The sequence below is a fragment of the Bufo gargarizans genome, chromosome 4 (genome assembly GCF_014858855.1).
Source record: "Bufo gargarizans isolate SCDJY-AF-19 chromosome 4, ASM1485885v1, whole genome shotgun sequence".
In the NCBI taxonomy this organism is placed as follows: domain Eukaryota; kingdom Metazoa; phylum Chordata; class Amphibia; order Anura; family Bufonidae; genus Bufo; species Bufo gargarizans.
The window spans coordinates 210,964,779-210,990,562 of NC_058083.1; the positions used below are offsets into that span (position 1 = coordinate 210,964,779).

Below are 25,784 nucleotides of genomic sequence, written 5' to 3' on the forward strand. Positions count from 1 at the left end.
TATCCTGGGCTGGTGCCTTCTCACTTCTGTCTCCACAGACTCCTGACTATGACCTAACCACTCCCTGTCTGGGCCTGGACATTTATACTAGGGGCTCCCTATCTCCCTCTAGTGTCTGGAATGTCTAATTACACCCCACTAGGCCTGCAAAGCATATGACAGGGGAAACATTGCATGTAAAACACACAGTCAATTACATTAAATGCATAGATCAATACAATATCACTGTCCCTTGTGAGTAGAAGTACACACTACCCAATTGACCCTTGTGTAGTGCCCACTCCTTACCTAGTGGGACACTACACATATAGATAATACTACCATATAGTACTAATGCTTCAAATCGGTCATTATATGTTAAAAATAAAATGGTCAATTAGTGTTTCATCATGGTCCTATATAAGGGGGATTAGCTCAAACAGTAGAGCATCCTCCAGGATTAATAAATAGTGATGGATGAAAATAATGTTTGCGAACCGCGCATTGGCAGCGGGCCCCATTCACTTTAATGAACCTTCAGGCCATATTTGCAGCCAGCAAACACTTACTAGAAGTACATAAATAGTCCCACAACATACCAGAGGGGAGTCATTGTATAAAATTCCCACAAAAAAATATGTATTTTAATCAGGGGCCATTTTTATGGGCAGCAACAGCGGGGACCTCCCTCTTTGGGCTGATCCGGGTACTGTCATCAGACCACTGGGTGGCGGCTGTTGCTACCTCCTCTTCCTCATCCGATGTCAAGAATAGCTGCGCATTGGTAAGGTCTGGGAATGGATAGGAAAATAATTCCTCCGACTCGTGTGGAGGAGCTATGGTGGTGGTGGTGGTGGGTTTGGAGGTACACACAGCTAAGAGTGAGGAGGGTGCAGATACAGAGGATGAGGAGGGTGCAGAAGCAGAAGGGTGAGTGAGCCACTTAACCAACTCTGGTGCGTCCTTTGAAGTAATCGCATGCGTCTTCTCCATCTTCCCACTTTGGCTCCGGCCTGGGGCACCTGCCCCACCCCTTCTACCCCTGCAGGACAGCAAATGATGGCCAATGGGATAGAGAAGGCGCTCATAGGGTAAGTAAATTCAAACAAACAAATTTCTAATGAAAGAAATGGTTTGCTCACCTACTGCGGTTGCATCAATTGGATGCAACTGCAATGGAGATCAAGTATAGATAAGGGATGGTTGGTGCAGCCAAGATCCGTCCTAACACCTTGGGCAGGGGCCACCCTGCCACTAGGGTAATGGAAATGAAGAGAAGTACGCTACACCTTAAGTGGAGCGTGTGGACTGCTGGGGGCGCACGAGACAACCAAACAAGGACCGTGTTTTAATTTCGGCAGTATTCCATTTATTTATAAGACAACGCGTTTCGGGGTAAAGTCCCCTTTATCAAGTCTGAGCCGGGAAGGTTAGGAGAGTGTCAGATGAGCCGTGACACTCTCCTAACCTTCCCGGCTCAGACTTGATAAAGGGGACTTTACCCCGAAACGCGTTGTCTTATAAATAAATGGAATACTGCCGAAATTAAAACACGGTCCTTGTTTGGTTGTCTCGTGTGCCCCCAGCAGTCCACACGCTCCACTTAAGGTGTAGCGTACTTCTCTTCACCCCTGCAGGACGTCCTGCCTTTTACTCTGCCTGTCTTTTCCAAAATGACCCTGTGCCTAAGTCCCTAAAGAAGAGCAGTATTTGTGGAAGCAGGTATATTGCAGGCCTCGATCAATATTTGGTGGAACCAGGTATATCTAACCCCTTTATCAGTCTTTTATGGAAGCAGTTACAACACACCCCTAAATCATTATATATTTTTTTTTTGGTGGGGGGCAACTGGTATAGCACACCCATTGCAATTAGTTGTTCCAATAGCGTTTGAACCTCTATATAGCTGCGGTATTGCAGCAGAACAGAATACAACTGCTACACAGTTCAAATGCACTATACAGAAAGTATATTATAGGTATATCAAACCCCTGCCTCAGTCATTTTTTTTTGGGGGGGGGGGGGGCTACAGGTTTATCACACCCTTTGCAATTAGTTGTTCCATTAGCGTTTGTCCCCCCTGTATAGCTGCAGTATCGCAGCAGAACCGCACACAACTGCTGCACAGTACAAATGCACTATAATATACTTTCTTTGTTAGAAAGTATATTATAAGTATATCACATTCCTCTGTATAGCCACCTATAGGGACTTTTGTGGCCCTATTAGCTAGTGTTTGGTGTCCCTATCAGCCTGTTTCTGCTCCACAAACCAACCTCTCCCTACACTGACAAAATACAGAATGCAAATTGGCTGCCAGATCGGGTTCTCTTATAGAGTGGGGGTGTGTCCCTGTGCTGTAACATCGTAATTAGCTGTCCTTTCCAACCTGATGGATGTGTCATGGGTCAAAGTTCGGTGCAATGCAAAAGAATATGGCACGCGCGCCCGTCTCCATAGGTTTGCATGTTCGGCGGATCGCGAACACACAAAGTTCGCAGCGAAACGGCCGTCGTGCGAACTGCAAGGTCAACACTATCAATAAAGAGTATCATATAATGGCTAAATAGTGAAAAGGTTTACAGTACAGTTTCTTGTGGTCTAGGGCAGTGAAGCTTTATATTCTCAACTCTCAGGTTTTTTGTTTTGGTCCAGTCCTTGGAAATAGGGGCCCTGAGCTATTGCTTATCTTGACAGCCCCAAAAATCCTTCTGCACAATATCTTTTTTCTATGGACTAAAAACCAGTGCCAATAGTGATCCTTAATATGTAACTGTGCATAAGTCCTAAACAATGTCTGTCAATCACAAAGTTATCATACTCACTTGTTAGGATGACTGTGACAGAGATAGCAATGTCCTGCATCAGATAATGGTAATTTCCAAGAAGTGTGTTTTTCTGGAAAGAAATTCAGCTTTCTTAGCACAGTCAACTAAGAGAGACACATTAAACAATACAGTCACACAATTAAAAAGGTTTTCCAGGCTCCTGATATTGATGATTTATGCTCAGGATAGGTCATCAATATCTAGTAAGTGCAGGTATGACACCCCGCACATTCACTGATCAGCTGTTCCCTGTAGACTCCAGCGACGGTTCGAGTACTCTGAACAGAGCCGGAAGAACAGTTCTATTCCAAGTGTAGTGGCCGTGTCTAGTTATTGCATCTCACTTCAATGGGAGCTGATCTACAGTAACCCAGCAATGCCACCACATTTTGAACGGAGCTGTGCTTCCTGTTCAATTGAAATTTCTAGTTCCGGCACCAGAGGCTACAGCAAACAACTGAGAGTGACAGTGCACATTTTTTAGACCTGGACTGATCAGATTTTGAGGACCTATCCTGAGGATAGGTCATCAATATCAGAAGCCTGGAAAACCCATTTTCACCCCTTGAAGACTTGTCAATTTTTGGGCCATAACAACTTTAATTTTCTGTCGTTGTTATATGAGGACTTGTATTTTGGGATATTTTTCAGTGGCACTATTTTGGGATTGTGACTATTTGGGATTTTAGGATTGTTTTTGTGACTATGACTCTCAAGGCTCAGAACCAGGTGTGAACCAGTAAACATGATATATATATATATATATATATATATATTATATATTATAACATGTATATTTAATAATGGTGGATAAACTAATATAAATGAAATAATATAAAATAATACAATAGAGGTTCAGTTTACTTAAGTGATGTTGTTGGCCTGCAGCTATTTGTCACTGCATAAAATATAATATACATTTATAATTACAATCATATATTGTTCCAATATGCTATAAAGATATAGTATAGCACAGTCCTAAAGTAAACAATACAGTCCTTTAATTAGTGCCTTTTAACAAAAAATACATGTCCAGTAGATATGTTCCAATGAAGCAATCCTGATAGAACAGTCTGTAAAAGACACTTACAGTATAAGGAATCTTATAAATATAAATAAATATTTTTATTTTCCAAAGTAACAATAGAATAGGGGGCTGTATTGTGCTCAGTAGAGCTAGTCTCACTGACCCCCCCAATGTCTCCATGTTATAGCAGTCTGATAGCGGGGATCTCGGAGTCCCGACAGAGCGCTGCTGGGGTGAGGACCTTCTGCCTTTACATGGACACTTGCAATTGGAGGTAAGCGAATCGATCCTTGGATCCAAAATCCAAATTTGAGTAGTTCCTAATATTTGTTTTAATGTTGTACAGAAACCTGTCTCCGTATAGCATTAAAATGTACTTTCTTTGGCGAGGCAAAAGTCGCTTGAGACTTTGGTGAATAACATTACCTTTGATTCTTCAATAACAGGAATCCGAAGTCCACTTCAGTACTGAGGTACCAGCTGGTACCAAAGCCAACTTCAAAAGCCACCAAAAATATTCTCTGACCTGCTAGAAAGGTACATGATATAATCTGTAGAGAATGTAATTTTCTTACCAGTGACTGTATTTGTGAGTTATAACCTCCCTTATGTTTCTCGGCTGTGTCATGTGACCAACAATCAGACTCTCTAACTAACACAGCATCTTGTGTGTGGACAGGAAGTCAGTTTATCTATATATTCCTAAGGGTCCATTCACACGTCCGCAACATGGGTCCGCATCCGTTCCGCAATTTTGTGGAACGGGTGCAGACCCATTCATTTTCAATGGGGCCGGAATGTTCTGTGCGCATCTGCATTTGCGGATCCGCACTTCCACATCCATGCTTCCGTTTCTGCCAAAAAATAGAACTTGTCCTATTCTTGTCCGCAATTGTGGACAAGATTAGGCATTTTCTATTATAGTGCCGGCGATGTGTGGTCCGCAAATTGGGGAATGTACATTGCCAGTGTCCGTGTTTTACGGATTCTCATTTTGCGGATGTGTGAATGGACCCTAAGGCAGCCTCACTCCCAGTCTCATAGGAATAAATAGAAATGTAACTGACTTCCCGTTCTGTGTCAGTTGGAGATCAGTGAGTTTTTCACATGACATCACTTTCTAGCAGGTCAAAGAATAAACATTTTGCAGGGCTTCTACTTTAATGAATTTTGCCTCACAGAAGTACATACATTTTAATGCTGTATGGAGATAGGTCTCTGTACAGCATTAACACTAAGTTTAGGAATGAATCGACTTTGGATCACCCCTACTTGCAATGCTCTGGAGCACCTGTTCCTTTAGGCCTCATGCACACTACCGTTGTGTGCATCCGTGGCCGTTGTGCCGTTTTCCGTTTTTTTTCGCGGACCCATTGACTTTCAATGGGTCCGTGGAAAAATCGGAAAAAGGAACCGTTTGGCAGCCGCATCCGTGATCCGTGTTTCCTGGCCGTGAAGAAAATATGACCTGTCCTATTTTTTTAACGGCCAACGGTTCACGGACCCATTCAAGTCAATGGGTCAGTGAAAAAACACGGATGCACACAAGATTGTCATCCGCGTCCGTGATCCATGTCCGTTTTTTCCTATCATTTCCTATCATATCATTTCAATGGCAAACTTGACTTAGATTTTTTTTTCATTTTTCATGTCCGTGGATCCAACAAAAATCAAGGAAGACCCACGGACAAAAAAACGGTCACGGATCACGGACCTACGGACCCCGTTTTTGCGGACCTTAAAAAAAAATGGTCGTATGCATGAGGCCTTAGGGTCAGACTTGTTCAGTTGTTCTCACTTGCGTGCTATGTGTGTATGATCTAGCGGAAATGACTAGTGCCACAGGTTATTGTCAGCCTTACTGAAGTACAATAAGTCATGGGTATACATTATATATGCACTTCCATTCGTCTTTAGGCACTGTACCGATGTGTTAAAAATGATAATTAAAACAGGAAAATACAAAATACATATTTTTCTTTCTTAAATATTTTCTACACAACATCAATAAAGTGCCTAAAGTGGAATCAAAGTGCATTGTTTTAATTTATGTTATTTCATTTATATTAGTTTAATATATATATATATATATATATATATATATATACATACACACTGTATATATATATATATAAAATGTACTGGTTCATTAAGCTTACTTTTTTATTTTAGTTATTTTTTATTTCTGTGGGCAACAGACTGGTATAGACAAACAGCATAATTTTAACAGATTCATTCCCATAATCTGTGGAGTGAGCCATCAGTTTTATAGTGCATTAAAAATAACGTCACTTTTCTCTACAGGTTAGCATTAATGGGGCAATATCAAATATTTATACAGTGTTTTGTAAGTTTTAGTACTCAGGACAGGTCAACAATATCAGATCAGCGGGGGTCCGACACCCGGCACCCCCGACGATCAGCTGGTTGAAAATAAGGGTGTGCTTCATGCGAGAGCAGCCTTCCCTTCATGGTTTACCTGCTCATTGTCGACAGCGAAGCGGTGAGCAGGTGTAACTATAAGCCATCCCATTTATTTCTGTGGGATGGGCCTGTAATAAACACTTGAATAGGAATGAGCCGCACCATTGAAATAAATGGGAGTGCTTATAGTTACACCTGTTCACCACTGAGCTGTCAACAGCGAGCAGGTAAACAATGAAGGGAAGGCTGCACTTGCACGAAAAGCAACCTTTCCTCCAACCAGCTGATCGGCGGGGTTGCCGGGTTCTGATATTGTTGACTATCCTGAGGATAGGTCATCAATATTGAAATCCTGGAAAACCCCTTTTTTTACAAGGCACTTACTAATGTATGAAATAATACGTATGTATTAATATGTATTACTATGTATAGTGATTGTCCATATTGCCTACTGCAACTTCGAAATCCATCAGCGGTGGCCGTGCTTACTCAATATAGGAAAAAGTGCTGACCTGTCTAGTGGCCTGGACTGTGGGAGCCCATATAGGCATGTAGATCCTGTCCTAGCCACCTTGAATCTGATGTAGCAGTTGCCATAACACCTGAAATCGAGCAGTGCATAATGTGATGAAAAATGAATCCAGACAGCAAAGGAGGCAATATGGACAATCACAATACATTGGTAAGTGCCTTGTATTAACTTTGTCTACATCAGGGATCAGCAACCTTCGGCACTCCAGCTGCTGTGAAACTACCACGCCCAGAATACAAACTTGCTCGGCTTTCTTACAACTCCTATAAAAGTGAATGGAGCATTTTGGGAGTAGTAGTTTCAGAACAACTGGCGTGACGGAGGTTGCTGATCCCTCGTCTACATGATAAATATCATTTGCTGAAGCGAGACAACCCATTAAAAAAAAAAAAAAAAGCTGACAACTCCTTTAATAAATTGGTATTCAAATTAATTTAGACTAATTGTTCTGATTCTAACAGAAAATATAAATTTGTAAAAAAAAACAGAAAATAACCATTAAATCACAATGTAACTGTCACCGAATACACAATAAAAAAAATATGTGTAATTTGTCTGCAACTAGCTTTTGCTAGGGCTGTCACAGAAAAGTTGCAGGCAAGTCACATGTCACACATGACTTACATTAAAGTCAATGGAGTAAAAGTCAAATGTGACTTGCGAACTGCAACTCAAAATCCATCAATCTAGATTTTTTGAGACTGTCGCACCAATTGAGGCATGTCACATTTCGCACTATGACACCATTGACAATTATTAGAGCCAATGTCCAGCAATGTGTAGCCCCAGGGTCCATTCACACATCCATATGTGTTTTGCAGATCCGCAAATTGCGGATCCGCAAAACACGGACACCGGCAATGTGCGTTCTACATTTTGCAGACCGCACATCGCCAGCACTCTCATAGAAAATGCCTTTTCTTGTCCACAATTGCGGACAAGAATAGGACATGTACTATTTTTTTGAGGAACGGAAGTGCGGATCCGCAAATGCAGATGCGGACAGCATATTCCAGCCCCATAGAAAATTAATAGGTCTGCACCTGTTCCGCAAAATTGCGAAATGGATGCGGACCCATTTTGCAGACGTGTGACTGACCCTTAGAATTACAAGATCCCTTCTTCATGTTATTATGCGTATAATGTACCCCACTGTGCCTTCATGGATCTGATTTTGTACATTTTCATATACTAGATTTTTCTTACCCAGAACAGAAGTATAATGCAAACAAACTGGATCAGGGTAAACATAATGAGAAATTTGAACAAACATATAGCAGCAACGAATGTATTTCTTCCTTCTCTGTCAGGAGAAAAAAAATATATAATTATACCCCATTTTCATTAATATAATAAGAACTTTATAAAAGTTCTACTTCTTTGATTTGTATGATGTAGGAGCAATAAAGAAACCAACTTTAAAATATTGTAATATATACCATTCGTAAATTAAAAGCATGATTTAAATAGCACACTTTGTTGCATATCACCCAAAAGATAGTTGTAAATATACATTAAAGGGACGTGGAAAGTTTTTATTTTATTCACTTATCCCCAAGGATAAGGGATATCTGATTGGTGGGGGTCCTACCACTGAGACCCTCACTGATCCCAAGAACAAGCGTCCCAAGTATTTATGGGGTTGCCGGAAATAGCTGAGTGCTTTACTCAGCTATCACAGGAAGTGTCATAGAGCATGAAAGGAGCAGCAGCAGAAAAATCAGTTGACTTAGCCCTCAAGGCCCAGCCATACTCAATATTTTTCAGGGCCTGGGCAGAGCTTAGTTGGAAGGCATCACAATTCCCTTAGACTGCAATACAAAATAATTGTATTCTATAATATAAGTGATTGAATATTTGCATATTCAAGTCCTCTAGGGGGTCTCATAATAAAAATAAAAAAGTTAAAAATCTAAAAATAAAATACATTATTCTACTTTCACAATTAAATGTTCACGCTACAGTCATATTATATCATAAAAGTACAGCATTTAAGTAGAAGCATTCAATGGTGATTTCTAGAGATGAGCGAATCGAAGTTGACGAAGTGGAATTTGATCTGAATTTCAGGAAAAATTTGATTTGCACTGAATCCGAATTTCCTTACTCTTCATGGTAAAGAAATCAAATTTTTTCCTAAAATAGCTGCTGCATGTGTAAGGACATGGAGCAAGGAACTCTGGGAACGCGGGATCACCTATAATGCCATGCATGCGGCCAAACAGCAGCCAGCCAGCAATGAAATGTTACAGCCCTATAAATAGCCTCAGCTATCTTAAATTCTGCTATTTTCCAGTGTACTTAGTGCAGGGAGAGATGTCAGCAGGCACTAGGGACATTGCTAGGAAAGACTTCATTGTGCTAAAAAAACGATTAACAAGTTCAGGGAAAGATTATTCAAGATGTAGGGAGGAATAATTCCACAGCATTTATGTAGAACAGTGTTCAGTAGGGGAGGTTACAGACTGGGTAATAGGAACAATCCTATTACACCTTGCTGCACTTATACAGCTCTGTAATTCCAGCCAACAGTTATTTTTATTGGGGTGCAAGTGCTGTTTGATACAGCCATTAACAGGGTTTATTACAAGGAAATATTTCTACATCTTAGTCGCCCTTTTGAGGTGCAGTTATATGTTCTAAAGCATTTTTTGGCTTGTATTAGTGGGAAAAAGGGCTTATTAGCCGCTGTGTGGTGAAGTGTGAAAATTACAGCACTTTTTGGTGTATATTAGTGTCCCCAAAAAAATGTTTATTTGCCGTTCAGCTGTGCAGTTATATTTTCTAAAGCCCTTTTTTTGTGTATTAGTGGTAAAAGAAAAAATATATTTGCTGTTCAGCAGTGCAGTTATATGTTCTAAAGCCCTTTTTGTAGTGTATTAGTGGCAAAAGAAAAATACATTTGCCGTTCAGCGGTGCAGTTATATTTTCTAAAGCCCTTTTTGTTGTGTATTAGTGGCAAAAGAAAAATATATTTTCTGTTCAGCAGTGCAGTTATATGTTCTAAAGTCCTTTTTGTAGTGTATTAGTCGCAAAAGAAAAATATATTTGCCATTCAGCGGTGCAGTTATATATTCTAAAGCCTTTGTGTCGTGTATAAGTGGAAAATAATAAGGGCCTATTTGCCATTCAGCGGTGCAGTTATATGTTCTAAAGCCCTTTGTGGAGTGTATAACAGGCGTCTCAGATAGTTATTAGGAGAGGGGCTCTACATCTTGACCCCCCTCTTCCCTCATAGATAACCAGCCCACTTTGATCCACATCTGGATCGTGGTGAAACTTTGTCTCTGTGCAGAGCGCACAATTGACATCTTTGTCAGTGCACCCTGCACAGGTTCAGCCCAAGCAGACCGTGTTTCCCCTGATGAGCTTGTTACTCATCTTTTTCAGCGAAACGTGCATGTAGGGATCAGGTAAGCGAGGGCCTTCTAGGGCGCACTAATTCCAGGGTGAGGTTCCTGTAGGTGACTGGTGGCGGTTCACCGCTATCCGGTCACATAGGCCAGTGTAGGGCTCTAGGGCAACACTAGGGCCAGCCAGTACTACAGACCACCCTGTATTACGCAATTGCCACAGCAACGGTGTGCACATCCATCAACACCAGCTGGACAATTGTGGATCCAGAAGCCTTTCATCTAAGTGGTAGGACCAAACGGTTATTATTTTGGTGCCGCCGAGCATCCCTTTCCAGTGTTTTTTTTTAAATCAGATGTTTCTTTATTAACATTTTTTTAGACATGTTTTATCACATCAACATGACAGTTCTTTCAGGTCGCAGACCTACACAGTATCTATCGCATATAAGATATACCATATACATTATATTACGCATATCCACGAAAGACATGACATAAATCGTCAAAGAAACACAGGTATCAAAACATATCTAGCACGAATACTAATATTTTCCATGAACAAAAAGACCCATAACCCACCCCCCTCCCATTCCCAATAAGGCAGGGCACATATATAGTCACCTCTTTTATTCCCACATTCCCGGGGTGTCGGCACCACAATACCCCTCAGTAAACCATCTTCCACCATCAAGTTCCAACCCCCGATATTCCATAAGACATCACAATCCAGCAGCCATCTTCCCATACAGCCTCACTTCAATGTCAGGTAACCCATTCACCAACAAGCATCTGTATATGCACCACACACCTGCTACCACCCAATATCCTATGTATCCTCCATCCTCGCTGCATTTACCTTATATAGAAAAACTCCTTGTAAGCGCCAACCAGGAGCTGCAACACCCAGAATTATCGATCCAGCTGCCCCAGATTGCTTCAAATTTGGACAGACATTTCCTTTTCTGATATACTCCTCTTTCTAAGCGAATCACTATATTTAATCTAGCAATATATTCTGATATGTCAGGAGGTATGGATTGGATCCACTTTGCTGCCAATGTTTTCCTAGCTTGATATAGCATTCTTCCTATACCAGTAGTTACAACAGATTGTAAATTATTATCCGGTACCAAGCCTAATACACACAGTTTGGGATCTAACTTAAGATTAGCACTGTACACCTTGTTCACCAGGTGTAATACTGCTTTCCAATAAGATGTCAGTGATGAGCATGTCCACAGCATGTGCAATAGATCAGCCTCCATACTTCCACACTTCGGACAGGCCGGGCTATCTCTATAGCCTATTTTATGCAAAAATACTGGGGTCTTGTACACCCTATGTATTAAATACAGATGTGATAAACGCGCCGCCTCACTAAGGGATAGAGTAGGGGTAAGTTCCACCACTTCTGTCCACTGCTCATCCGTGAGTTCACCTAGATCTCTTTCCCACTGACGTCTACTCGTTAACGGATATCCCTTAAGGAAATCCTCTAATAGGGCCTGATACACCATGGAGATTGCTCCCCTCACTGATCCAGCCGCAATCACTACATTTAATGTCTGGTTTGATATAAATGTTACCGGGGCTATCTTAGACTGAGCTTCTAAAGCATGCCTAAGTTGCAAATATCGATAAAACTGCGAGGAGGGCAACCCAAATTCAGAGCACAATTGTTGATATTGTTTTAAGATTCCATTAGAATAAATATGGCTCAGATTCCACACCCCTTTATTATTCCACTGGGAGAATCCAGTCAGGCTAGTCAGTTCCTGAAGTGCAGGGTTATGCCATAGAGGCGAGATGTTCATTAACCCTATTATCCCTAAAGTAGCAAGGTCGGGATATTTCCCAATTCTTCGCTTATTACTCCTTCAATAGCTGTCAGCGGGGGAGACCTATTCGCAGCCCACCTGACCAACCGACCACTCTTCCCTCCCATGTCATCTATTACCCCCCACCCTTTAAAATGCTGGAGTTGGGCCGATAAAAAGTAAAGCATAGGGTTGGGTAAAGCCAGACCACCAGCTTCTTTATTCCTTTGCAGGATTTTGTATCTTATTCTTCCTCTATTATTTTTCCAAATAAAAAACCGGAACAACTGTTGTATTTTATGGAAGTAATGCACTGGGATCCATATGGGGGAATTATGTAAGATGTAAAGCAGCTGAGGCATGAATATCATTTTAAGCAAATTGCCTCTTCCGATCATAGAAAGAGGCAGTTTATGCCAGACAGCCACCTTGCTCCTAAATTTCCCTAACAAGGGTAGTAAATTATTGGGAATATAATCCGTCGGGTTCATTGATACAGTTACTCCAAGATATTTAAAAGATTGCACCACTTTGAGTTCAGAAAAAGCAACATGAGTGGTATGCATTCGAGAGGATACCGGGAGAATTACTGATTTATCCCAATTTATACGAAGTCCAGACTGGTCACCAAACTGCGATATTATAGAGATCGTAGAATCTATGGAATCCACTAGATTATCTACATAGATTAGCATATCATCTGCGTATAAAGATACGCGTTCCTCGCTAGAGCCCCTCCCTAGCCCTCTCATCAATGGAGTAGATCGTAAAAGACATGCCAATGATTCGATTGCTATTGCAAATAGCAAGGGAGACAACGGACAGCCTTGTCTCGTCCCCCTTTCCAATGCAACTGTGGGTGATAATTGACCATTTACTCTGATTCTAGCTCTGGGCTCGCAGTATAAAAGCTTAACCCATTTTAGAAAACCTGTTCCAAAGCCCATCCTAGTCATGACCGCCCACAAATACTCCCATTCGATGCTGTCAAAAGCTTTGGCAGCATCAAGTGAGATCACCGCAGCTCCACTATCCTGACCTTTCCTCCCTTCCAATTGCAGGTTTAGGAATAAGCGCCTAAGATTTAACGCCGTGGATTTTCCAGGCATGAACCCAGACTGATCATCATGAATAATAGATTGAATAACCCTACATAATCGATTAGCCAAGACTTTGGCCAGAATTTTCACATCTACAGTTAGGAGTGAGATGGGTCTATATGAGTCCACGAGTGAGGGGTCTTTTCCTGGCTTAGGTAATACTACAACTATAGCCTCTCTCATGGAACAAGGCAATTTACCTTTGCGGTATGCATCTTTAAAGACCATTAATAGATGTGGAAGTAATATCTCCCCATGTTTTTTATAGAATTCCCCAGGAAGACCATCCCCACCAGGTGCTTTTTCATTGGGCATGGACTTCAGTGCCATTTCCAGCTCTTCCAGAGTTATGTCTTCCTCAAGAAGTGAGCTATCCTCCATAGATAAGGCAGGGATATTTATCCTCTCAAGATACCTAGCCCTATCAGCAGCAGTGGTGACCAATCTGGACCTGTACACCTCCCTAAAATGAGCATAGAATTCTCTCAAGAGATTCTCATCTCCTGTTATCAATTGTCCGTCCATTCCTCTGAGCAAGGCTATGCAGGAGGGGCCATTTTGTGCTTTAGTCACTGTAGCTAACAGGTGTCCCACACTTTCCCCTTCAGCAAAGTACCTCTGAGCCATGAATAAACGTTTATCGTCTGCTCTGGTTTGTATATGTTCCTTCAAAAGCTTCTGGGCTTCCTTCCACTGTGTTTCATTAGTCAGAGTGGGTTGTGCTATATACCTTGTTTCTAGAAGCGTAACTCTATCTGATAGCTCCCTGTCCAGAAGACGACTCTTAGATTTCCTAACACTAATTCGCTTAATGTATAACCCTCTCACATACGCCTTCAGAGTATCCCACACCACAGCCCCTGATGTCGAGCCTATATTAATAGACAAAAAATCAGTAATAGCCTCAGATATATCAGTTCCTGTATCCACTATTGATAACCAAAATGGGTTTAATCGCCAGACGGGTCTAGGAGCACACATGTGCCTCCCCACCTCCAGAGTAATCATTAATGGGGAATGATCAGATAAGCTACGGGGCAAATATACGATCTCCTTAGTTAGAGATACCAACGATACGGAACCTATTGCTAAATCTATTCTGGACAAGGAGCTATGCAACGCTGAGTAACATGAATATTGACGTCGATCAGGGTATTTGGTCCTCCATATGTCACACAAATCTATCTCCCCTATCAATCTCGCCAGAGAGGTAGGAGCGGCAGTATATGTTCCCGATCCATCATGGAATTTATCCAAAAGACCATTAAGATAGGTATTGAAATCACCTATAATTAATATAGGTACTAACGGAAATTTAGATGTAAAGCTAATCATCATCTTCATAATTTCAGCCGAATATGGAGGGGGAACATACACCGCCACTAAGATAATCCTAAACTGGAAGATACAACAATCTATACAAATAAATCATCCGTCATCATCAATATATGACTCCTGAGCATGAAACGGAATAGCTTTATGCACTAAAATACTAACACCTCTGGCATGTGTGGAGTATGTAGAGTGAAATTCACACCCCATCCATGCTTTATGTGCTAAGTATGTCTTGTCAGCAGTCAAGTGGGTCTCAGATAAGCATAGAATAGCTGGCTGTATATCTTTCATAGCATGGAAGATAGCTGATCGCTTAGATGCCAAAGACATACCTCTCACATTCCACGCAACAATATTAACGGAAGACATCATGGTATCTCATAAGCAAATGCAGAATTTGGTGCCGACAACCCCAAATGAATCTACCCCCAGTAGCAATACTGAAAATAAAACCTGCCTTAACCCTCCCCCCTCCCAACTGTCCCCAAACTACCCTAAGCATTCTGATAGTCATGAACCCAATAAACAGGGGTACACCATAGACATTTAAAGTGAACCTAACCGTCCTAAGTGAACAATAAAGGCACAGGTGAAGAAACAAGCGCTTAAGTTATACATGCGCTACACCCTGGATGCGCCGATGTATTGGCTCACCCAACCTCCCACCCAGCCATATAGTAACCCATACAGTGTGGGACCGAACCAATGAAAAGACAGCATATAAAACCTCCCGTCTTTAGAGAAACGTTAAATACTCCCACAATACCATAACTGGCAATACGGCGTGTCAAATAAGAGACACTAGAAAAACAAGAACAGTTCCCTTAGAAATATCACCGTCGCATCAGGTATTGTTGCCGCGCCGATCATGTTCATGAGTGTCCAGCCATTGACTTGCCTCAGACGGATCTTCAAACATGTGCGTGGATCCATTCGCCACCACCCGGAGCTTCGCCGGGTACAACATGGAGTAAGGCCACTGCAGTGCTCTCAATCTTTTCTTTACGTCTAAAAATTTTGCTCTCCTCTTCTGTATTTCGACAGAAAAGTCCGGGAACAATAGAATTCGGCTATCGCCAATTTGAATATCAGGGTTATCCCTGGCTGCTTTGAGTATAGCGTCCCGGTCTCTGTAATGTAGGACCTTGATTAGAAGAGGTCTTGGAGGCGCCCCCGGAGGCGGCGGGCGAAATGGCACCCGGTGTGCCCGTTCTATTGCAAAGAGTGGGGATAACTTTTCTTTCCCAATAGTGTCCACCAGCCACTTTTCCATAAATGCGACGGGGTCCGAGCCCTCAGTGCGCTCCGGTATTCCAATAAATCGCACATTATTCCGTCGTAGACGGTTTTCCAGGTCATCAGACTTGGATATAAGTAGGGATACGTTATGTATAACACGTTGTAAGTCCCTTTTAACAGGTGGTAGCTGATCCTCCATGTCGCTGACGCGACCCTCCAACTCCCCCACTCTTTCTTTAAACTGACGCATATCTTGCCTTATCAGCAGAACTTCCTCCTTAAGGCCTCCCATATTGGCATTCAAAGACGTGAGGGCTGTGCTGCATTGTGCCACCATCTTATACATGTCCGCAATAGTGGGGTCGGAAATGGGCGCCTCATTTGGCGGCAGCTCAGGACCCACCTCCAAGCTTTGTACCGACGTGCCTGAGGCATGTTCCAGGGGCTCCGCTTCCCCAGCTTCATCGGACATCCGAGCTTCAGGCTCCGAATCAGTTGCTGCGGCTGCTGGGGTACGAGCGTACTTCCCCAGCTTCGCCGCCACATCAGAGAGCTTGGCAGTCTGCATGGCGCCATTTTGTTTGATCGGCGTGTCCATGCCGCCGTCTTTACTCTCCTTCGCCCTCTGCTTTTGGCGAGTCATGCCGAGACCGGAGTAAACCCCAGCGTTCAGGGAGGCTTCAGAACAAGATCGGTCCCCTCTGAGGACAGGTAGGAAGCGGTTGAGCGATTATATGCAGGATACTGTCCAGGAGCTCAGCGCCATGCGTCTCTCTACATCGGCGGTTAGGCCACGCCCCCCCTTTCCAGTGTTTGACTTGGTACAGGGTACTAGTTTTTCTGTTTGGCAACCCGCCGCGTTGCTTCTTGTATATGTTAATGTATCTTTATATCTTGGGACCAATTTTCTAAATATACCAATTAAATGTTAAGTTTTAATTTTGACCACTCATTACACAATTTTTCTGTTTGACTCAGGTGGTCGTCCTCTATTATCTAAATTTGTTATTTGAGTGTATAAGTGGACAAAAATAAGGGCCTATTTGCCATTCAGCGTTGCCGTTATATGTTCTAAAGCCCTTTTGTGGAGGGTATAAGTGTAAAAAAGAAAAATATATTTGCCATTCAACAGTGCAGGAAGTTATACTTCTGTTCAGTCTTTACGAAGGAAAATGAAGGAAAAGGACCTCAGTTAGGAAAGAAGATGCATGTGTCTTTACAGAGGAAGAGGTTCTAAGTCAGCTGTCTAAAATCAATACAAATAAGCCACAGGGGCCTGTTGGGATACACCCAAAGCTATTAAAAGAGCTCAGCGGTGAACTAGCAAAACCATTAACAGATTTATTTAACCAATCACTGGCAACAGGAGTCGTCCCAGAAGATTGGAAATTAGCAAATGTTGTGCCAATTCACAAGAAAGGTAGTAGCCTGACATCAATAGTGGGGAAATTAATGGAAACCATACTTAAGGAGAGGATTGTGGAACATCTAAAATCCCATGGATTGAAAGATGAAAAACAGCATGGGTTTACTTCAGGGAGATCATGTCAAACTAATCTTATTGATTTTGGGTGAGTAAAACAATAGATGGCGGAGGTGCAGTAGACATCGCTTATCTAGACTTCAGTAAGGCTTTCGATACTGTCCCACACAGAAGGCTTATCAATAAATTGCAGTCTTTGGGCTTGGACTCCCATATTGTTGAATGGATTAGGCAGTGGCTGAGGGACAGGCAACAGAGGGTTGTAGTCAATGGAGTATATTCAGACCAAGGTCTTGTTACCAGTGGGGTACCTCAGGGATCTGTTCTGGGACCCATATTGTTTAATATCTTTATCAGAAAAATTGCAGAAGGCCTTGATGGTAAGGTGTGTCTTTTTACTGATGATGACACAAAGATTTGTAACAGGGTTGATGTTCCTGGAGGGATACACCAAATTGAAAAGGATTTAGGAAAACTAGAGGAATGGTCAAAAATCTGGCAACTAAAATTTAATGTGGATAAGTGCAAAATAATGCACCTGGGGCGTAAAAACCCAAGAGCAGAATATAAAATCAGTGATACAGTCCTAACCTCAGTATCTGAGGAAAGGGATTTAGGGGTCATTATTTCAGAAGAATTAAAGGTAGGCAGAAGATGTCATAGAGCAGCAGGAAATGCTAGCAGAATTCTTGGGTGTATAGGGAGAGGCATTACTAGTAGAAAGAGGGAGGTGCTCATGCCGCTCTACAGAGCACTAGTGAGACCTCATTTGGAGTATTGTGCTCAGTACTGGAGACCATATCTCCAGAAGGATATTGATACTTTGGAGAGGGTTCAGAGAAGGGCTACTAAACTAGTACATGGATTGCAGGATAAAACTTACCAGGAAAGATTAAAGGACCTTAACATGTATAGCTTGGAAGAAAGACGAGACAGAGGGGATATGATAGAAACTTTTAAATACATAAAGGGAATCAACAAGGTAAAACAAGGTAAAAGAGAACAGAAAAATATATTTACCGTTCAGATGTGCACTTATCTGTTCTAAAGCTGTCACAGCCACTATCTCTGGCTGTGACCTTCCGTCCTTGCTCGTTCAGCGCTCCTCGCTGAAGTTTCATTTCTGTGTGTTATTTGTGGTTCTGTATGGGTTAACTCCCCTGTGTTCCTATTAGGAGTTAATCCTCTCTGTCTGCTCCATGGGTGTGGCCTCTCTGCTGCACCAATGGAACCTGTATATAAGGCTGAGGTTTCCTCAGTTCTGTGTCAGCTCTCCTGGTGTGTGTTGTCTTGTCCTGCTCCTTGTTTGTACCCACTCTCCCATGCTGCTGACCCATGGGATCTGTGTCTGTCTGTGCTCTGTGGGTTTCCCTACTTGTTCATTGATGTCCTCTTTCCTGTGTTTCTGTATCTGTTCTGCCAGTTATGTTTGTTACCTTGTGTGTATTCATGTCTCTGTTCAGTAAGCCCTTGCTGCACCTTTCTTTGCAGCAGAGTGCAATGGGTAAGGCCATGCAGTTTACTATTTGCCTGTATTTGCCTGTCTATGTTATGCATGCCTATGTGCCGTCGGTACCTTCTGGTACCTGTTGTCCATTCGTTCCTGCTGTCACTGTCTAGTTCACACTCCAGAGTGGACCCTGGCAACTTCCTGCTGCAAAGCCTAACCCTACCATCCGGGGCCCTAGTGAATACCAGGAGTTGCTTAGTCACGCCCCTCTGGAGTATTACTAGACAGTGGTTCAGTGGGGGTTTGCTCCCACTGTGCTGACGGTACATAGAGCTCATGTTTTGTCTGTGCTGCCTTCCCTGGTTTTTCGTTTGTGCAATAAACTCTTGTGTGTCTGTACCTGATTTCCGTTTGTTTATTGCCCTTCAGCAGTGCAGTTATATGTTATAAAGCCCTTTTTTGCGTGTATTAGTGGCACAAAAAAAGCAATTTGCCGTTGTGTCGTGAAGTGAGAAAATTATAGCCCTTTTTTCATGTCTTAGTGGGGAAAAAAGGGATTATTTGCCATGATAGACTTTTTTGGGGTGTTTTATTTTCTGTTTTATTTATTTATTTGATCTAACAGTATGTCAGACAGAGTAGTGCCAGGCCCTGCACAGGGGAGTGGCAGAGGCCTAAATGTTTTTGGCGCAGGCACAGGTCGCAGCAGAGTAAGGGGGCATGGCAGCAGGAGTCACAGCGAGAGGCCTAAGCTACCGGTGTCATCTAGTGGGCTTGTATAAGCGTTTAATAGAACTGATTCTGTAGACATCTAGGTGGAATCAGCTGACGATGGTGTAAAAGGAGTGTGTTTCTTCTTGGCACTAACATTGACCTGTAAGGACGAGTTCATATTTGAGTTAGTTGGTCAGTTTTGGCCCCATGACTGCACAAATAAGTGAAGTGTTTAGTGATTCTAAGAGCGACGACTGTCATCTGCATGTCATACTGACTCACAGTATTATTAAACTACCACAGCAGACCCTATGTGTGTTACTGCAAGGCACAGTGTTCCACACCACTATAAAGGCTCTCTGTAGCCAGGAAATAATAGCCGCAAATAAATTCATATCGAACCAAATTTTTTCAAAAAATTCAGCAGACCAGCCAAATTGAATTTTTGAAAAATTCACTAATCTCTAATGATTTCCTCATCTCAAACAATTTATTGAAACAAAAGCCAACAACAGTGGTGGGTATACCCCCATAAAAATTTTTAATGTCTCAATAACTTATCATGTCGCCTTGAGAATCAATTACAGAAGAAGTGCGACCCATCGCGCAAAACGGCCGTAGCCGCTACTATTTGCCACAGTGTGTCCGCCCCTGGATCCGATTTGTGCACCGCCTTCGTATGAAGTGAAATAAAGCCGTTACACAATAACAGCTTCGGTGAGTACCGCAAACCTTGTTCTTTCTTCTCCATGTACTCTATAGGTGAGACAGGAATCACCTGTGTATTAGTTTGAGTCCAGACAGGCAGAAATTTATTTTATGTTTTTATGTCTGTGGCTTCCATCAAGTAACGTACTGTATAAGGCCCATTTCACATGAGCAAGTTTTTTGCACGGGTGGAATGTGTGAAGTGACCGTGTAAGGGTCTGCCCCTAGAAGTATCAAGTCACATTTTCCATTGATAATATTTCACACAGACTGTTATGCCTTCTTCCGGCCATAAGAGGCAACTGTGTCGCTTTGTAAGAGGATGTTGGTTCCAGAGGATGTAGAAGAAGTTGAAGTTCCTGGGCAGGGAGAGCTGGAGTGCTGCGTCCTTGCTGAGGTGTACAGAGAGAGTCTGCTGTTGTGGGATAGAGCTACAGGGACTATAAAGTGATTTTTCCTGTTTTCCTGTTTCCTAGAGGAAAGTATCTTGCATTTTTTATGTGTTTGCTGTATTATGCGCATTTTGTTTGGATGCAAAGTTCAGTTATCCTTCCTGTAAATGTATGTAAAGCTGTTTACACTGTTTCTGTCGATTGCTCACAATATTCGACGGCGCTACAGGAAGCCAAGGTACAGAAAAAAGAGGCAGACTGAGTAACCAGCATGGGACCTGTGGACCGAAAACTGCAGGAACAATTCATTCTGGGGGTCTACAGCACTCCCCTAAAACAGGCCCTGTGGGAACGAGTCAGGGTGGACCATACCCCAACCTTTTAACAAATATTGACAGAGGCTGTGTGTCATGGTCTTACCTCCTTGCTGTTCCCTTCGTTTGACATGTGCTGGCGGCCATCTTGGTTTCTGGGTTTTCTTGTAGCCTCCCACCCTGCGGCTCCTCCTTCCCACTGGGAGGAGCTGGATGCCTAGCTCATATATATAGGAGGTCTGTGGCTTCAGTTCCTTGCTTGGTCCTCCTGTGTTCACATGCTTCCAAGACTGCTGCTGCTTCTGGTTCCTGATCCTGGCCTCGTCTGACTACCCCGTTGGTTCCTGATTCCGGCTTCGTCTGACTACCCCGTTGGTTCCTGATTCCGGCTTCGTCTGACTACCCCGTTGGTTCCTGATTCCGGCTTCGTCTGACTACCCCGTTGGTTCCTGTTCCTGGCTTCGTCTGACTACCCTTCTGGTTCCTGACCTCTGTCTCCGCAAGACCCTGCTTCGGTTTAGCCATCCGTTCGGACTTTGCTACGGCTTGCTCTTCAATAAAACCTTCTTATTTTCCACTTATCTCTTGTTGTACGTCTGGTTCATGGTTCCATGACATTAGGACCAAGCCATGAATTCTGACGGTACAGGGCCACCCTCGCTACCTACGCTGGTTGCCAGACTTGATCAGCAGGATCACCTGTTGGGTCGGTTCGCTGTGGCGTTGCAAACCCTGCTTGAACGCACGGCTCATTTAGCTTCCGTTGCCGATGGGTCGGTTGTCGCTCCTGGGCCCGCTCCTACTGCCGCTCCGGTTGTTGCGCCAGAGTCTACCCTGACACCTGTTGCTGCGCCTGTGGTGTTTCAGGGTATGACCGGTTCTGCCCCCCTTCCACAGCGCTTTGGGGGAGAGCCAACTCAGTGCCGAGGTTTCCTTAACCAGGTGGGCATTTACTTCGAGTTGCTGCCACATGCCTTTCCTACTGAGAGATCAAGGGTGGGCTTCTTGATCTCGCTGCTCTCGGACAAGGCCTTGGCCTGGGCCAGCCCTTTATGGGAGAACAACAATCCGGTGGTTGCCGAGTTTTCCGGTTTTGTTGCTTCTCTTCGGAAGGTATTCGATGTGCCGGCTCGTGCTGCCTCTGCTGCGAAGCTCCTTATGTCCATCAGACAGGGTTCACGATCCGTAGCTGAATACGCCATTGAGTTTCGTACCCTGGCAGCAGAGGTGGGCTGGAATAATGAGGCTCTGGTCGCTGCTTTCTCTCATGGTCTCTCGGATGCCTTGAAGGATGAGGTTGCAGCTAAGGACCTACCAGTGGAGCTCGAGTCTCTTATTTCTTTCCTGATTTTGATTGACACCAGACTCAGGGAGAGACCTTCCTTTAAGGAGAGCCTGCGGAGGTCTCCTAACAGATTGGCGCCTACGTTTGCTGTCCCACCCGTGCCTCCCTCTCCTCCCACGCCTCCTGGGGATGACTTGTCTGGGGGTGAACCCATGCAGCGGGGGTTTGCTCGCCTGTCTGAGGGGGAGAGGGTACTCCGGAGACGCGAGGGCCGATGCATGTACTGTGGTCTCGGTGGGCATTTTCGGTTGGCATGTCCGAACCGTCCGGGAGAACGCTCGCACCTGAGGTCCTGTCGGGGGCAGATCTTGGGTGGAGTCTCCTCGTCCCCAGTTTCCCGTGTTGACAAACCACTGATCACGGTTGTCCTCTCCTGGGTCGGGGGCTCGGTGACGACCCAGGCGTTGGTGGACTCTGGTGCTGGTGGTTTGTTCATTGATAGAGTGTTCGTTGCCGCCAATTCCATTCCTCTGCAGCCTCGAGGTTCCCCACTGGCTCTTGAGGCGATAGACGGCAGACCCCTTCTGCCGCCACACGTGACTCATGAGACCCTTCCAGTGGGGATGGCCATTGGTGCCGTTCACAGAGAGTCGGTCTGTCTCCAGGTTATTTCGTCTCCACACTACTCGGTGGTCTTGGGGTACCCCTGGCTCCAGAAGCATAATCCGACTTTCGATTGGAGATCGGTCGAGATCCTCTCGTGGTCACCGCAGTGTGGGGCTAGTTGCATCCATGGGCCTGTCAAGTTGCTGGGTACTTCCTCGGACTCTCTGTTGCCTCCTGAATACGAAGAGTACCGGGATGTATTCGATAAGGTGCGCGCGGTTGCCCTACCTCCGCACCGCCCATACGATTGTGCCATAGAGTTACAATCCGGTGCCGTTCCTCCTCGTGGCAAAGTCTATCCACTGTCGGTAGCGGAGAATGAGGCCATGGAGGAGTACGTGAGGGAGGCGCTTTCACGCGGACACATTCGCAAATCCTCGTCCCCGGCAGGGGCTGGATTTTTCTTTGTGAAAAAGAAGGGCGGCAAGTTGAGGCCTTGCATCGATTACAGGGGTCTCAATCGCATCACGATCAAGAACGCTTACCCGATACCCTTGATTTCCGAGCTGTTCGATCGCCTCAAAGGGGCCACGGTCTTTACCAAACTCGACCTGAGGGCGGCATATAACCTGGTAAGGATCAAGGCGGGCGATGAGTGGAAGACCGCGTTTAACACCAGGACCGGTCATTATGAATCCTTGGTTATGCCCTTTGGGTTGTGCAATGCGCCCGCAGTCTTCCAGGAATTCATCAACGATGTTTTCCGTGACCTGTTGCAGCAGTGTGTGGTGGTCTATTTGGATGACATCTTGGTATATTCTGCATCCATGGAGGCCCACATTCTGGATGTCAGACGAGTGTTGCAACGCTTACGAGAGAACAAGCTGTTCGGTAAGCTTGAGAAATGCGAATTTCACCGATCCCAGGTAACCTTCTTAGGTTACATCATTTCCGCTGAGGGGTTCTCCATGGATCCTGAGAAGGTTTCGGCTGTCTTACAGTGGCCCCAGCCCAGTGGGCTTCGTGCCCTGCAGCGCTTTTTGGGCTTCGCCAATTATTATCGGAAGTTCATCAGGGACTTTTCCATGCTAGCCAAGCCTCTCACGGATCTGACCAGGAAGGGCAGTAATCCTCAGGTCTGGCCGCTCGAGGCCATCCGAGCTTTTGAGGCTCTAAAGTCCGCCTTTGTGTCGGCTCCGATTCTGTCGCATCCCAACCCTGGGTTGCCTTTTGTCCTCGAGGTGGACGCGTCTGAGACGGGAGTAGGCGCCCTCCTGTCTCAGCGTAGAACACCAGAGGGTCCTCTGCTTCCTTGTGGGTTTTACTCCCGGAAACTGTCTTCCGCGGAGTGCAACTATCAGATTGGTGACAGGGAGTTATTGGCCATCGTGCAGGCCCTTAAAGAATGGAGGCACTTGCTCGAGGGCTCGGTGGTTCCGGTTCTCATCCTGACGGACCACAAGAATCTGACCTACCTCTCTGAGGCCAAGAGATTGACACCACGTCAGGCCAGATGGGCTCTGTTCTTGTCACGTTTTAATTACGTGGTCTCCTACCTACCCGGCTCCAAGAACATCAGAGCGGATGCCTTATCACGGCAGTACTCCGAGCTGTCCGGGGAGGAGTCGATTCCGACTACGGTCATACCCCCGAATCAGATCCTGGCCGCTATTCGCACCAGCCTGACTTCTCCTCTGGGTGAGCAGATTTTGGCGGCTCAATCTGGTGCTCCCTCTGGGAGACCCAACGGCAGATGTTTTGTGCCTGAGGAGTTGCGCACTCGGTTGTTGCGAACCTACCATAACTCCAAGGCCGCGGGGCACCCTGGAAAGAATCAGCTGTCCTGGGCGGTTTCACGTCTGTTCTGGTGGCCTTCTCTACGTTCCGACATCGCCGCATATGTAGCGGCATGCTCCGTTTGTGCCCAGAGTAAGTCCCCTCGGCACCTTCCGTTGGGACTTTTGCAACCCATAGCCACCGGGGAGCGTCCATGGTCACACCTGGGGATGGATTTCATTGTGGACCTCCCTGCATCCCGAGGCCATACGGTCATTCTCATGATTGTGGATCGGTTTTCCAAAATGTGCCACTGTGTTCCTCTCAAGAAGTTACCCTCTGCACAAGAGTTGGCCTCGATTTTTGCCAGGGAGGTCTTCCGGTTGCACGGTTTGCCCAAGGAGATTGTGTCGGATCGGGGGAGTCAGTTTGTGTCCAGGTTCTGGCGCGCCTTTTGCTCCCAGTTGGGGATTCATCTCTCTTTCTCCTCGGCCTACCACCCTCAGTCTAATGGGGCCGCAGAACGATCCAATCAGGCCTTGGAGCAATTCCTTCGTTGCTATGTCTCCGATCACCAAGACAATTTGGTTGACCTCCTGCCTTGGGCTGAGTTTGCCAGGAACACGGCGGTGAACTCTTCCTCTGGGACGTCTCCCTTCATGGCCAATTATGGGTTCCAACCTGCCGTGTTACCGGAGGTATTCTCTCCCCAGGATATTCCGGCTGTGGAGGATCACCTTTCCGTCCTACGTGCTTCTTGGGTACAGATCCAGAGGTCCCTTGAGGTCTCTGCGCAGCGCCAGAAACTCCAGGCTGATCGCAGACGAGCGCCCGCTCCTTCCTACCAGGTCGGAGACCGCGTATGGTTGTCCACCCGCAACCTCAACCTTCGAGTGCCCACTCCCAAGCTGGCGCCTCGCTTTGTTGGTCCCTTCCGAGTGCTTCGCAGGGTAAACCCGGTAGCCTATGCCCTTGCGCTTCCTCCTGGCATGCGGATCTCCAACGTGTTTCATGTCTCCCTGTTGAAGCCACTGGTGTGTAATCGTTTCACTTCCTCGATTCCTCGGCCTCGTCCGGTCCAAGTGGGCAATCGTGAGGAGTATGAGGTGAGCAATATCCTGGACTCACGCCTGGTCCGCGGCCGGGTGCAGTTTTTGGTCCATTGGCGTGGTTATGGTCCAGAGGAGCGTTCCTGGGTTCCCTCCGCAGATGTCCATGCTCCTGTCTTGCTCCGAGCCTTCCACGCACGCTTCCCTCAGAAACCGTTCCTTACTCCGCGGAGGAGGGGCCCTTGAGGGGGAGGTACTGTCATGGTCTTACCTCCTTGCTGTTCCCTTCGTTTGACATGTGCTGGCGGCCATCTTGGTTTCTGGGTTTTCTTGTAGCCTCCCACCCTGCGGCTCCTCCTTCCCACTGGGA

The 25,784-nt window shown here is 45.0% G+C and overlaps 1 protein-coding gene across 1 annotated transcript in view; it reads right to left on the reverse strand.

Annotated features, from left to right (window-relative positions):
• Positions 1-25,784, reverse strand: part of LOC122936381 (probable cation-transporting ATPase 13A5) — a 652,597-nt gene that overhangs the window by 118,423 nt on the left and 508,390 nt on the right. The window contains exons 24-25 of the mRNA XM_044292565.1: positions 7,997-8,093; positions 2,805-2,877 (exon numbers count right to left, since the gene is read on the reverse strand). Coding sequence (XP_044148500.1) covers positions 2,805-2,877; positions 7,997-8,093 — 170 coding nt within the window. The remainder of the gene's footprint in view (positions 1-2,804; positions 2,878-7,996; positions 8,094-25,784) is intronic.